The 16227-nt window shown below is 45.9% G+C and overlaps 1 protein-coding gene across 1 annotated transcript in view; it reads left to right on the forward strand.

Moving 5' to 3' along the window:
* Window positions 1-15457, forward strand: part of LOC143287263 (adipolin-like) — a 96917-nt gene extending 81460 nt beyond the window's left edge. The window contains exons 6-9 of the mRNA XM_076595210.1: window positions 188-349; window positions 2521-2732; window positions 9583-9661; window positions 14877-15457. Coding sequence (XP_076451325.1) covers window positions 188-349; window positions 2521-2732; window positions 9583-9661; window positions 14877-14975 — 552 coding nt within the window. The 3' untranslated portion in view covers window positions 14976-15457. The remainder of the gene's footprint in view (window positions 1-187; window positions 350-2520; window positions 2733-9582; window positions 9662-14876) is intronic.
* Window positions 15458-16227: the final 770 nt, after the last annotated feature.

Below are 16227 nucleotides of genomic sequence, written 5' to 3' on the forward strand. Positions count from 1 at the left end.
CTGACGAAGTGGAATGTCTTGGAGCGGACAACAAATGTCACGTGAGCAGCAGCATCTTTCAGTCTGTTCCCAGTGACACAAGTGACTGTGTTCTTTCTTGAGGAACTGCAATTTTCAACTCCAATGTTTCCACAGATAAAAAGTGTTATCAATTCTTTTCCTTCTATCCTTTTTGTTCCTTTTTCAGTGCGAGGCTTGTACTTCATTGCTGAATGGCAGTTACTCACTTCCGCCGGAAGTGGATCAAATGCTGCTCATCCCACGTGTGTCTGCAGCATTCCACATGCGCCTGAGCAGAAATTTCAACGTTGCTCCCAGTTCCTTTGTGGAACTCAAAAATTTTTACCAGGTAAGTATCTCGTTGTAGCAGTAATAGCAATAGCAGCAGCAGATGGAAGCAGCAACAGTAGCAGCAGCAGCGTAGTAGTAGTAGTAGTAGTAACAGCAACCGCAGCATCTGTAGAGATGGATTGGAAAACTTAGTCTAATTTTCATCCTAACTCCCTTCAACTGGGCAACGAAATGAGATCTAATTGGTGGCAGAAGCTTTCGGTAGCACATGGTCAACACGACGAGAAGCAAACAAAGAAATATGGCGGCTGATAGTATCAACTAATCAACCAGAAGAACCAGCCGAAGTAGTTTGCATCGCGGACTGACAGCTGGGAGGACGCGATTCTCAGGTAGGTTTTTTCGACCTGCGGCCAGCTCCTACCCAGAGTTGAGTGTGCAATGGGCTTAAAGCCTGAACCGGACTATAAATGGCGGGCGATTTGAATCAAGCCAGTTTCTCACCAGAGTCTGACACTGTGACGTCGGTGAAGGTTTATTCAAAATAAAAGCCTAATAAAGCTACGGTTTGGCTTCATTTATGGCAGAGAGCGACATTTGCCTAGCAGCTTCCAATCTAGACCTGAATTGACTTTGGAAAGTACAAAATGTGTCAGCTACACGTAATACAAAATTTGAATGCAGAGAAAAGGGGCGGAGCTAGAGCCGTTTGTGTTTGCGCTAGACGTGTCTGTCAGATAAAAATAGCACCAGCACGTGGTACTGTCCGGTGAGAATTGGAAAGCATGCAGACAGCCCCTCGACGTTGGCAACCGTAAACGACCACATTGTGTGGCAGGAGTACACGGATATCTTTCTCGGCTAACAGTGAGTCGGTCTTTGTTTTGCTTTCACCTCCCACATGTTTACATTTCTACCGGACACGTGCTCGCGCTTTTTATAGATGAACTCCGCCCCTTTCCCTTTTTCTAGTGCGCATGCGCAACCGAAACCTTGCTCTCGGGAGTTAAGACTTTAGCCTATCCATAAAAGGGAAAGGGGCGGAGTTCATCTATAAAAAGCGCGAGCACGTGTCCGGTAGAAATGTAAACATGTGGGAGGTGAAAGCAAAACAAAGACCGACTCACTGTTAGCCGAGAAAGATATCCGTGTACTCCTGCCACACAATGTGGTCGTTTATGGTTGCCAACGTCGAGGGGCTGTCTGCATGCTTTCCAATTCTCACCGGACAGTACCACGTGCTGGTGCTATTTTTATCTGACAGACACGTCTAGCGCAAACACAAACGGCTCTAGCTCCGCCCCTTTTCTCTGCATTCAAATTTTGTATTACGTGTAGCTGACACATTTTGTACTTTCCAAAGTCAATTCAGGTCTAGATTGGAAGCTGCTAGGCAAATGTCGCTCTCTGCCATAAATGAAGCCAAACCGTAGCTTTATTAGGCTTTTATTTTGAATAAACCTTCACCGACGTCACAGTGTCAGACTCTGGTGAGAAACTGGCTTGATTCAAATCGCCCGCCATTTATAGTCCAGTTCAGGCTTTAAGTGGGAAGACTGGGACCACACAGTCGAATATCATCCACTTCACGGATGCGTCTTTGGGTGTGTTGCTCAAATTACCTGACCAACACTGCAAGTGTCTGTATCTCTAGACACTGGTTAACTCCGGGATATCATTTTGAAAGGAAGCGTAGAGTAGTCTTCTTACGTAGTCCCAAACCTAAAGTGGACCTCCATAACATCGTCATCATCATCCTCCACCTTCATCATTAAAATTTTATATATTGGAAAAATTGTCCCATCTTCTTTGGCCTTTCATGGCCTGCTGTCATGGTGACCTCAGTTTCGATACCCCCCCCCCCCCCCACACACACACACACACACATACCCCACCCACCCACCCCCACCCCTCTTCCTTGCATTTGGTGAGTCTGTCAAGGTCTTGGCAGACTCTTTGGCAGCAGAGTGCAGTGTCCCCTCTGGTGTGTGGCCTCCTGGCGACCTAACAGTGTTGGTTCCCTGTGCACTTCCTATGCTGGGAGTGTAGACAGATGACCCTGGGTATGGCTATGTGTGGGGAACTCGGAATGAGCGGTGTGGGAGTAATGCCAATGAAACATACAGATGACGAGGCAAAATGAAAAACAACGAGAAAAGCAGTACTGCTGCAAACATTATTTCGCACCTGTGTGTACTTTGACGTTTTTGATTTTTTGTCCCCATTCAGCCTTTTGGCGGGGGTGCCTTCCAGAGGGGTCACCTGTTCAAGTCACGTGACGGACGATTCCTGGCGCCTCGGGACGGCCTCTACCAGTTCACGGCTCATTTGCATATCAAGTTACGTCACAAGGGAGCGCGCGGAAGTCCGCACAAACGATTGCGCAAGCGTGACTACGTCAAGGTGCAGATCTGCATAGATTCCCTGTGTGAGAAAAATATGTGAGTACATCTTGCGGTTTACTCTTCTTCTTGTATTGTTGCTGTTATTGTTAATTCACCTCATGTTTTGTTATGTTTGGTTATTTTTGTTTTCTTCATTGTTCTGTTGTTGTTGTTTTTTGTTGTTTTTGTGTGTGTGTGTTGTTGTTGTTTTTTAAGCATAATGGATCCGTTGAAATAAGATGTTTAACCCTCTGTATCCTTCGTTCACAAACATGGAAAAGAAAAAGACTAAAAGCCACGTAATATTTTTATGGCCGTCGGGACAGTCAATTCTCTACTATTTCATGGACTCGGCATGGGAAGGCGGGGCCCAAACCTGCCCTTCCACCGATTTGACCGTTCCCGACCGAAGTGGGTACCCACTCACACCTGGATGCAGTGAGGACAGATTGGAGTACAGTACCTTTCCCAGGACACAGCACCACTCACACCTGGATGCAGTGAGGACAGATTGGAGTACAGTACCTTTCCCAGGACACAACACCACCCACACCTGGGTGCAGTGAGGACAGAATGGAGTACAGTACCTTTCCCAGGACACAGCACCACTCACACCTGGGTGCAGTGAGGACAGATCAGAGTACAGTACCTTTCCCAGGACACAACACCATTATCACCTGGGTGCAGTGAGGACAGATTGGAGTACAGTACCTTTCCCAGGACACAACACCACTCACACCTGGGTGCAGTGAGGATAAATTGGAGTACAGTACCTTTCCCAGGACACAGCACCACTCACACCTGGGTGCAGTGAGGACAGATCAGAGTACAGTACCTTTCCCAGGACACAACACCACCCACACCTGGGTGCAGTGAGGATAAATTGGAGTACAGTACCTTTCCCAGGACACAGCACCATTCCGTAACGGCGGCCTTGAACCCTGATCACTGGTGAACATTGGATCAAAGTCCAAGGCTTGACCCACTCTGCCACGGCGCCTCCTGAACAGAGATCAGATGTTAAAAATCAATATATATATAAATTATTGAAGGCCTTGCTTCTCTTGCTTTTCATTTCGATTTTTGACACACACACACACACACACACACACACACACACACACACACACATATATATATATATATATAGAGAGAGAGAGAGAGAGAGAGAGGGAAAGAGAGAGAGAGAGAAATTATTGAAGGCCTTGCTTCTCTTGCTTTTCATTTCGATTTTTGACATCTGATCTCTGTTCATATATATATATATATATATATATAGAGAGAGAGAGAGAGAGAGAGAGGTCATGTCAGGTTCAGGTCAGGTGAGGTCAGGGGCATAACCCTTGCTACTGGTACCATGTAACCCAGTACTACCTGCCGCATGTGAAGTCTCCCAACGACGGACCAGGCGGAGGAGGAAGCCTTTCCCAACGGCTGTGAAGGCGGAAGAGAATGACCAAAGGGCAGGGGGAGCTCTTATCCTTGGCTGGAAGTCCTCCTAGGAGGCAGAGCGCCAAAGCCGAGGCCGTCCTACACGTGGCAGTATCTGCACCTGTGGGACTGTGAGCATCGGTAGGCGAGAGAGTGGGAAAGGGGTTGCACAACTCCTCCTAAAAAAAAAAAAATAATAAAAAATAAATAAATAAAAGTCACCTGTGCCGGTCAGGCAACCAGGCTAATGTCAGTATGACGAGCTAGCCCTTCAACACCCAGCTTTCCCAAGCCCTGCGGCGATGGAGAAGTGGTAATGGGGACAGGCAGAGGATGCTGCTGGCAGTTCCTAGTCACGACTCTGCACGCAGGCGGCTGTGGGGTGATGGTCGTCCGCCGTAGAGTGGGGCAGATGCGGCGCTCGTATCCTCCCACAGTGTCAGAGCACCCCTTTTTAGGGACAGCACTGCTCTCCCCACATGGGGAAGGGGAGATAAAAGGATCCCTAAACAAAGCCTGCCTCGCCTAGTACCTAGTAGGAAACTGCACCTACTTGGACATCCAACACTAGCGGTCGAAAACAACAGAAGAAAAGAACCAGGAGTCATGCCCTGACTCTGGGTGCCTAGAACGTTCGCACCCTTTTAGACAGAGACAACATACCAGAAAGGCACACAGCGCTCATTGCTAGAATGTTTGATCGCTACCGGGTGGACATAGCAGCCCTGAGTGAAACCAGGTTTGCCGGTGAAACCCAGCTGGAGGAAGTTGGAGGGGGCTACACCTTCTACTGCATTGGGAAGCCAGATGGCACCCCAAGAACCTCAGGCGTGGGCTTTGCCATACGAACCAAACTTGCACGACAGCTTGACAGCCTTCCACGTAGGAAAAACGATAGGCTGATGAACCTGCGTCTGAAGCTGTCCAAGGATCGCTTCTCCACAGTCATCAGCTGCTATGCCCCGACGATGACCAACCCTGATGACATCAAAGAAGCCTTCTACGAGTAGCTCAGCCACTCCATTTCAGCGGTAGACAGAAAGGACATGCGCGGGCGCGCGCGCGCGCGCACACACACACACACACACACACACACACACACACACACACACACACACACACACACACACACACACACACACACACACACACACACACACACACACAGCTCTCCTTACACATGTGTACTCTTACACACTCACGCACACGCACACAAACACAAACACACACACGCGCGCGCGCACACATGCACACACGCACGCACATGTGTGTTTGAGTATGTGGGTGTGAATGTGTACGTATATCTATGTTTGCTTGTTTTAGTGTGTGTGTGTGTGTGTGTGTGAGCGAGCGCGCGTGCGTGCGTACATACATACGTGATAATATAACAGTTGGTCTTTCCATTGCTGTGTCATTGTCCATGGACTGTTCCAGTTAATGTTCTCATCCGTCGTTATTATTTTGTCTTTTTTTCATTTTATCTTCTTCTTTTTTTTTAATGTGTTAAATGGGCAGAATTGTAAAAAGGCTTTTACTGTGCCAAAGTTTTTACCCATTAAAGATTCAATCAATCAACCAATTATCATCATCATCATCATCATGAATTGTTGTGTAGTTATTCTCAATAGTTCAACCTTTGAAGCCCTTGTGGAACCAGACGAACTACATCAGTTCTATGATGAAGCATTGTACACTGTTCCCATAGCTACATCAGTTCTATGATGAAGCATTGTACACTGTTCCCATAGCTACATCAGTTCTATGATGAAGCATTGTACACTGTTCCCATAGCTACATCAGTTCTATGATGAAGTATTGTTCCATGTTAATAATAATAATAATGGATACTTTTATAGCACACTATCCAGAGATCTGCTCTAGGTGCTTTACAAAAACGCTTTTGTTAACATAAAACATCATATCTATGTTACATACACACACCAAAATGTGACTACACACACACACACACACACACACACACACACATACACACACGCACGCACACACACACACACACACACACACACACACACACACACACACACACACACACGCTGCATACATACATTTTAACATACATGTGTATCTAACAGCTACCCTAACACATACGCAAACATAGGCAGGCACAAACTTACATAAACACACGCACACGCACACACAATGCACATTCATATACATGCATGTAGTTATGTACACATACATATGTATACACACATAGTCAAGCACAGCTAACGCAAAGGAAGTGGACCTGCCACGATTGAACTTAATGCTGAGGGAAAAGGTGAGTTTTGAGACGAGATTTAAAAGATACGAGGGAATCCGAATGACGGAGGTTATCAGGGAGCTTGTTCCACGTCTTTGGCGATTGAAAAGAAAACGATCTGTGTCCATAGGTCTTACTTCTGACGTGAGGTATCCTGAGAAGTCGAGTATCAGAGGAAGAACGGAGCTGGCGAGACGGGGTATAGATATGGATCAGTTCAGAAAGATACTTGGGGCCAGATCCGTTGACTGCAGAAAAGGTCAGAGTGGATAGCTTATAGTCTATTCGATCAGAAACAGGCAACCAGTGGAGAGACTGAAGGAGAGGAGAAACATGGTCAAATTTAGAAGCTCTGCAAATGAGTCTGGCAGCGTTATTCTGAATTCGTTGGAGTCTGTCTAACAGATATTTCGGAAGGCCGGCCAAAAGAGAGTTGCAGTAATCTTATCTTGAGAGAACCAGACAGCATACAAGTGTCTTGGTTGCATCGGTTGAGAGATAGTGGCGGATAAAGCTGATTCTACGCAGTTCCAAATAGGCAACTTTACAGATATTCGAAATGTGCTGTTGGAAGGAAAGAGACTGGTCTAGGATTACACCAAGACTGCGAACAGAGGGAGAAAGTGAAACAGGTGTGCTATTGATCAGAACAGAGTCAGGAAAGGAAGGATGTTGACGAAACTTCTTTGGACACGTTATCATCAATTCAGTCTTATCATCATTTAATTGCAGCTTGTTGAGAGTCATCCAGTCCTTTAGGTCAGCAATGCACTCCTGTGTTTGAGTCACCAGTGCATCAAATTCAGCTATGGAAGCCGACTGATAAAGTTGTGTGTCATCAACAAAGCTCTCATGCGACATCGCATGATGACTGATGACATCCGACACAGGAGCCGCATACAGCACGAAAAGAACAGAACCTAGGACGGACCCCTGTGGGACACCATATTTCAAGGCAGATACTCTAGAGTATCTACCATTTACACACACTTTCTGTGTACGATCTGACAGGTAAGACGTGATCCATGCTAGTGCAGTGTCACGAATACCAAAGGAAGTTTTAAGTCTATTCAAGAGGATAGAGTGGTTGATAGTGTCAAAAGCTGCTGACAGATCTAAGAGAGCGATAACAGATATCTTATTCTCATCAAATCCCGAAAGCACATCATTCACTATTCTAAGAAAGGCTGTTTCGCAACTATGACCACGTCTATAAGCTGACTGGTGGGAATTAAGTAAACCATTTTGTTCCAGATGAGCTAAGAGCTGAGACAATATGATCTTTTCTAGCAGTTTTGATAAAAATGACAGATTAGAGACAGGTCGATAATTTTTCAAACAGTTATGATCCAAAGATGGTTTCTTAATGAGTGGACGTACAACAGCAGATTTGAAGCTTTCAGGGAAACAACCAGACAGTAAGGAAGAATTGATGACATGAGTAATATGTGGCAGTAGAACATCAATACATTCAACCAACAAAGAAGACGGGACAGGGTCAAGCTCACAGGATTTCGGACAAGCGCTCAGACACACTTTCTTCACAAAATCTTCAGTAACCGGTTGGAAACAATGTAAAACAGGACCACTGTACACGCGTTCTTGAACGGGTGAAGAAGGAGACACAACAGAGTCAAGCTTCTCACGAATGCATGATACTTTGCCGGCCGGTGAAGAAGTCAGAAAACTTTTGAGGGAGTTCCGGCACCGAAAATGTTGTAGGGAGAGGAGAGTTTTTCATTTTACCTAGTAGATTGTTCGTAGCGTTGAAAAGCTGTTTGGCTGTGGTGCATGCAAGGATTTTAGAAGAGTAGAACTTTGCCTTTGCCCTGTCAACAATGTTTGTTACACTATTCCTGGCTGTCTGAAAAATGTCCATACTGATGGTCAAACAAGTGGCGCGCCAGTGCCTCTCAGCTCTCCTTCTCTCCCGCTTGGCCTCCAACAGCTCTGGTCCCACGGTGTTGTACCAAGGCGACGGGGGACGATTGGAGATCAGGCACCGAGTCGACGGGGCGTGCCTGTCGAGTACAGCGCGCAGGACAGTGGATAGCTGGTCAGCAGTCGGCTCAAAAGGGATATTAGTCAGCAGGTCAGCTTTAAATAAGTCTAAGTCAGTTGAGGTCAGTGTGCGCACCTCCCTATACACACGGGGCGTGGGAGGTTTGGTGAGGTTCAGATGACACGTCACACTGTGATGGTCGGAGGACAGGGTGTGATCGACGGTGGTAGACTTCAGGAGGCAGTCCTCATTTCTGTGCAACACCCAATCGACGATGTGACCACGATTGTGTGTAGGCTCGGTTACAGACTGGTTAAGATCGAACAAACTGACAATTTCAAGTAATTTAGAGGTATAAAACTGTGTGGGTGAATCAAAATGAAAATTAAAGTCACCGACAATAAGTAGGGAGCCTGGTAAACTGTTAGCGTTTCTAAGAAGTCCGGAAACTGTTCTATGAACATCGTATCAGAAAGTTTATTTTTCTTGTTTGGTGGCGGACGGTAGAGGCAGAACACATTGAGGTGGGAATGTGGCAGCGACAGTGAAAGCTGGGCCAGTTCAAAGGAGGCATGGTTGAAGGGGAAGGCAGTTGTGTACGTTGTGTGTGGGAGCAGTGTGTCTGATACAACGAAGGCGATTCCTCCCCCGCAAGTTGTTGTAACACGAGGGAAGGAGGTGGTAGTGTAGCCAGGGGGAGCGAGATCTCGACACTTAGCTTCATCCCCAGTACTGCGAAGCCAAGTTTCTGTGATACACAGGATGTCGAGGCTGATTGAAAGCAGATGTTCGTTGATCGCTGAGCGTTTGAGGCGACTGAGGACCAACTGACTGGGCGTTGAACAGACCTAGAGAAATGTGAGTTGAGCGGTGGGAGGGAAAGCAGGACAGAGGTACACGAATATGGTTATTAAAGTTATATGTTCTCATAGCTACATCAGTTCTATGATGAAGTTTTCCTTGCTGTTCTCTCGGGTCCTTCAGCTACATCAGTTCTGCGATGTAGCATCGTTCACTGTTCTAATAGCTACATCAGTTCCATGATGAAGCATTGTTCACTGTTCTCATAGCTACATCAGTTCTATGATGACGTATTGTACACTGTTCTCATAGCTACATTAGTTCTATGATGAAGCATTAGCATTGTTCACTGTTCTCATAGCTACATTAGTTCTATGATGAAGCATTAGCATTGTTCACTGTTCTCTCAGGTCTCTCAACTACATCAGCGGACTGGAGACCAACAGCCGAGTGTTCACCGTCAGTGTTGGTGGACTGCTGGAGCTGAAGGTACGTAACTCTGTTTTGACTCTCCGACCTGTTCACATGCAGAGTTGCTTCCCTTAAAGATCTTGGGTCATTTACCTCTCTGTTTCTATCCCTGTGTACTGTCTGTCTGTCTCTTTCTCTCTGATTTACATGTAAGTCAACATGCCCACCACACACACACACACACACACACACACGCACGCACGCACGCACGCACGCACGCACACACACAAGAAGAAACAACCAGCCCATTGTCGCTACGTTTCAGAACACCCAGACTTATGTGTTTCTCTGTGTCAGAACAAACACCCAGCCCTATGTGTCTCTATGTCAGAACAAACACCCAGCCCTATGTGTCTCTATGTCAGAACAAACACCCAGCCCTATGTGTCTCTCTGTGTCAGAACAAACACCCAGCACTGTGTCTCTCTGTGTCAGAACAAACACCCAGCCCTATGTGTCTCTCTGTGTCAGAACAAACACCCAGCACTATGTGTCTCTCTGTGTCAGAACAAACACCCAGCCCTATGTGTCTCTGTGTCAGAACAAACACCCAGCCCTATGTGTCTCTGTGTCAGAACAGTTTCAGTAGCTCAAGGAGGTGTCACTGCATTCGGACAAATCCATATACGCTACACCACATCTGCCAAGCAGATGCCTGACCAGCAGCGTAACCCAACGCGCTAGTCAGGCCTTGAGAAAAAAAGGTGAATAAATAATAGATAAGCGTACATAAATAAATAAATAAATAAATAATTATAATATAAAAAGGTAGTAGTAATAATAATAATAATAATAAAATAAATAAATAAATAAGACAACAATGATGATAAATAAGCAAATAAATGTAAAACATGAAGACACACATTCACACATACACCCACACATGCATAACAGATATGCACCAAACATGCAGTTTCACAGATATGAAAGCACAGTCAAATACACATAAACGTACATGAGCCCCAACACACACACACACACACACCACACACATTACCCTGCACCTCCTCTACCCCCCTCCTCCACACACTCATTTCTAGGCTGCGTATCGCAGCTCCCACGGCACACGCGGGTACACACACACACACACACACACAGATATGAACACTTACTTGTACAAGCACACACATATACGTCCATATCCCCCACCCCCAACCCCACACACACATATATATATATACAAAGATATATATATACACACCCGCACGTTCCAATATCCTGTTGCTCCCACAGTGTAAGCATGCATACACTCACATACCTCATCCTCGATTTTAGGACATTTGCCACCCGGACATTTGCCACCCGGACTTCTGCCACCGGATTTTTACCACCCTAGGACATTTGCCACCCGGATGTTTACCACCCGGACTTTTGCCAACATAGGACATGTGCCACCCCAGGACATTTGCCACCCGGATGTTTACCACCCGGACTTTTGCCAACATAGGACATGTGCCACCCCAGGACATTTGCCACCCGGATGTTTACCACCCGGACTTTTGCCAACCTAGGACAAGTGCCACCCCAGGACATTTGCCGCCTGGACGTCTTATGCCAAAAGCTGTTTTGTTTGGTAGACAATGATACTGGTGTCTTTGGCTGAGCAATTGAATTATACTCTGGATCCTTCTGTAAGGGATCGAAAGTGTTCACCCCCTCAATCCATTACAGAATGAGTTGACAAAATGGTCCTTTTATATGAAACAGACAATATTTTGGTGGTTGGCCCACTCACTTAGCGGTCTTTTTTATTTCACTAATAGGCTTTGGCTTTTCTTGCTCTCTTACAGAAGCATCATGATCTTTATGAAAACTGCCAGTTTTACCAGGTCCGTTTCATTACAGTATGATGCCGGCTACCGTAATGTCTTGATTCAAATTGTTACTGATGTTCAGTTTTACAATAAATCCATGTTTGAAAAATTTATTCATCTAACTGTTGTGAATTTTTCAACCGAGTTTAAGACAGATTCTGACCAACACTGTCCAAATGAAGATTTAATTAAGTCGCCCATCCAGGTCTTGAAAGTTTGCTGATGATGACTCGGCGAAATATCAGTTAGCCTTTGTAGGCGATTGATTAACGCTGGCAAATGTACAGGTGTCGGATTTTTATTCATCGGCAAAACCTAGTGGAAAGGCCCGGGTGGCAGATGTCCTAGGGTGGCAAATGTCCTATGTTGGTAAAAGTCCGGGTGGTAAAAATCCGGGTGGCAGATGTCCTAGGGTGGCAAATGTCCTATGTTGGTAAAAGTCCGGGTGGTAAAAATCCGGGTGGCAAATGTCCTAGGGTGGCAGATGTCCTATGTTGGCAAATGTCCGGGTGGTAAAAATCCGGTGGCAGAAGTCCGGGTGGTTATTGTCCGGGTGGCAAATGTCCTGTTAGGCTCATCCTCTACCCCCCCACCCCCCTCCCCTCCGCACCCCCACCTCCCCCTCACACACACACACACACACACACACACATACGCACGTGCACAGAACTCTCCTGACACTTGTGTACACTTACACCCTCGCGCATGCACAAACGCACTCAAAAACACAGACCCACACATACACACGCACAGAGGCTGCCACTGATTGGCCGCAAGAGGGATGGGAAAAGATCTCTGATACCAAGAACGTGGCGTCTAGTGTGTTGTTCAGTCTATTGTATTTGGAAAAGCCCACAGAGACTCTGTTCCGTTTTGAAGAAATTTGCGCAATGTTGGTTTGGAAATGATGTCGATATTTGTTTGATTTGCAAAGCATCGTGCTCTACCTTTCATGTTAGACTTACGGCCGCTCCATCTCTCTGCTTTTATTTCTTTGAGGCGATCGATGGTGTGATGGCCTTGTACCTGTTCTTTTCGATATTCTTTGACTTTTCTGAGGATTTCCGATTTTCCTAGATGTAGGCCGCTCGCTGGTGTTGAGTTACCGGCAAGTCTGTCAGCTCGCTCATTTCCCTTAACACCTGCATGTCCAGGGCGGTATGACCATGTGAGTTTTTTAATCTGAAAGTTGCGCATTGCCTTATGCCACTCTGGGCTTCCCATTCCGTTTTCAATTTTCTGTATGAGGTTCATTGAATCAGTTAGAATCATGGCATGTTGGTTTCCGGGCGAATGGATGGACGATAGCCACTGGAGGGCATGTGTCACAGCTTCAACTTCCATCATTAGGCTGGAGGTTGTGACTTTGTAGGCAGCATTCTCTTCCCTAATTGTTTTTCCATTTTGTTTCGCAGTGAATCCCCAACCGGATTGGTCTTTGGTGACTGAGCCATCTGTGTATATGATGATGTCCTCTTCTTTACTGTTTTCTTCTATGAGTAGCTTCACTTCCGCATCAGTTTTTCCCTCTGGCCATTCCCGACAATGTCTTCCTAGAGTGGGTGAAATGGCTGTGTTGAATAGATGGTTGACTTTTTCGGGGTTTTTCTCCCATTCTTTTGTTTCTTTCAGGTCTTGTAGTCGGCATACTAGCTGGATTGTGTCTTCTGCTTGCCCCATCCATGATCTTCCTCGTCCTAGACGACTGCCTTTTGGTTCTTTGACTGCGTCATGCAGTGGGTTTTGAGGGTTTTCTAATGCTTTGAAGTAGGTCTTGACCTGTTCTAACTTGTTTCTGGCCTGCACTGAAGGACGGTCAAGCAGGTATCGCATGGTTTCTGTGGGCGTGTCTTTTGTTGTTCCAAGGATCAGCCTCATAGCTTCATTTTGAACTCTTTCTAATTTTAGGAGGTTGCTTTGAGATGGTGTTGTTAGCCCAAGTCCGTAGTCGATCACACTGAGGACGAGTGATTGGTATAGCAGAAAGAGGTGGCGTTGTTCAATACCTTTGGTTGCCATTGCTTTTAAGACTGAAAGGCCCTTTTTGCAGTATTTTCCGTATGTTTTCTGAAGGTCAGCATCCTGTCGAAGTGTATTCCTAGGTAGCGTAGGCATTCAGTTTTCTCGATCTGAATCCCGTCGAATGACACAGGTGGTGGTGATTTGCTCGCGGTTCTGTTGTTGAGGGTGCACAGCAACGTTTGGGCTTTCGCTGGATTGATGGAAGATCCTGTGTCTTTGCACCATTGAGCAATATTGTTTAGTTGTTTCTGGACGGCTTTAGTTCTTTCCTGAGCATCTTTCGAAATTTTGAAGACCAGGCCATCATCCGCAAGAAAAGAAGAAACAACCAGCCCAGTGTCGCTACGTTTCAGAACAAACACCCAGACTTATGTGTTTCTCTGTGTCAGAACAAACACCCAACCCTATGTCTCTCTGTGTCAGAACAAACACCCAGCCCTATGTGTCTCTCTGTGTCAGAACAAACACTCAGCCCAATGTGTCTCTCTGTGTCAGAACAAACACCCAACCCTGTGTGTCTCTGTGTCAGAACAAACACCCAGCACTATGTGTCTCTCTGTGTCAGAACAAACACCCAGCACTATGTATCTCTCTGTGTCAGAACAAACACCCAGCCCTATGTGTCTCTGTGTCAGAACAAACACCCAGCCCTATGTGTCTCTCTGTGTCAGAACAAACCCCCAGCCCTATGTGTCTCTGTGTCAGAACAAACACCCAGCCCTATGTGTCTCTCTGTGTCAGAACGAACACCCAGCCCTATGTGTCTCTCTGTGTCAGAACAAACACTGAGCCCTATGTGTCTCTCTGTGTCAGAACAAACACCCAGGCCTATGTGTCACTATGTGTCAGAACAAACACTCAGCCCTGTCTGTCTCTCTGTGTCAGAACAAACACTCAGCCCTATGTGTCTCTGTGTCAGAACAAACACCCAGCCCAATGTGTCTCTCTGTGTCAGAACAAACACCCAACACTATGTGTCTCTCTGTGTCAGAACAAACACCCAACACTATGTGTCTCTCTGTGTCAGAACAAACACCCAACACTATGTGTCTCTCTGTGTCAGAACAAACACCCAGCCCTATGTGTCTCTCTGTGTCAGAACAAACACCCAGCCCTATGTGTCTCTGTGTCAGAACAAACACCCAGCCCTATGTGTCTCTCTGTGTCAGAACAAACACTCAGCCCTATGTGTCTCTCTGTGTCAGAACAAACACCCAGCCCTATGTGTCTCTCTGTGTCAGAACAAACACTCAGCCCTATGTGTCTCTCTGTGTCAGAACAAACACCCAGTCCTGTCTGTCTCCCTGTGTCAGAACAAACACTCAGCCCTATGTGTCTCTCTGTGTCAGAACAAACACCCAGTCCTGTCTGTCTCCCTGTGTGTCGCTATGTTTCAGAAGAAACAGTACGCTTCAGTGTACATGGACAATGCCTCCAGAATGACCGTCAAGGTCATGAATGGATCAGATTTCACTGGAATTCTCTTCGGCGTGTGAATCAGGAGCCAAACAGACTGCACAGCTGACAGGACGCTTGGCTCGTTTATTGCACACTGACTTCCCTGCGGCCTGTCGGGAGTGGAGCAAGCGTGTGTGTCAACATGCAGTCTGCTGCACAGTGAAGCCCAGGAGGACAGGGGGACAGAAGACAGCTTCAATCATGTCACGAGAAAGGGAGCGAATCACTTCTTCGGCTTGGGCCATCGTTATGGACGTCAGTTGTCTGCCCTTCGTTGTTGCTGTTGTTGCTGGTGTTATTTTTCTTACGGATCTGCTTCGTCTTCAGTTTTTAATGGCCAGAGAAGATGAATGACCTGACAGCCATGATCTTGGATCGTCGTGACTGTGTTCTGTTTGTAGTCACTATCATCATGGACTGTTGTGTTCTGTTTGTAGTCACTATCATCACGGACTGTTGTGTTCTGTTTGTAGTCACTATCATCATGGACTGTTGTGTTCTGTTTGTAGTCACTATCATCATGGACTGTTGTGTTCTGTTTGTAGTCACTATCATCATGGACTGTTGTGTTCTGTTTGTAGTCACTATCGTCATGGACTGTTGTGATTATGTTCTGTTTGTAGTCACTATCATCATGGACTGTTGTGATTGTGTTCTGTTTGTAGTCACTATCATCATGGACTGTTGTGTTCTGTTTGTAGTCACTATCATCATGGACTGTCATGTTCTGTTTGTAGTCACTATCATCATGGACTGTTGTGACTGTGTTCTGTTTGTAGTCACTATCATCATGGACTGTTGTGACTGTGTTCTGTTTGTAGTCACTATCATCATGGACTGTTGTGTTCTGTTTGTAGTCACTATCATCATGGACTGTTGTGTTCTGTTTGTAGTCACTATCATCATGGACTGTTGTGTTCTGTTTGTAGTCACTATCATCATGGACTGTTGTGTTCTGTTTGTAGTCATTATCATCATGGACTGTTGTGTTCTGTTTGTAGTCACTATCATCATGGACTGTTGTGTTCTGTTTGTAGTCACTATTATCATAGACTGTTGTGTTCTGTTTGTAGTCACTATCATCATGGACTGTTGTGATTATGTTCTGTTTGTAGTCACTATCATCATGGACTGTTGTGTTCTGTTTGTAGTCACTATCATCATGGACTGTTGTGTTCTGTTTGTAGTCACTATCATCATGGACTGTTGTGTTCTGTTTGTAGTCACTATCATCATGGACTGTCATGTTCTGTTTGTAGTCATTATCATCATGGACTGTTGTGATTATGT

This window comes from Babylonia areolata, chromosome 11 (genome assembly GCF_041734735.1).
Source record: "Babylonia areolata isolate BAREFJ2019XMU chromosome 11, ASM4173473v1, whole genome shotgun sequence".
Lineage (NCBI taxonomy): Eukaryota > Metazoa > Mollusca > Gastropoda > Neogastropoda > Buccinidae > Babylonia > Babylonia areolata.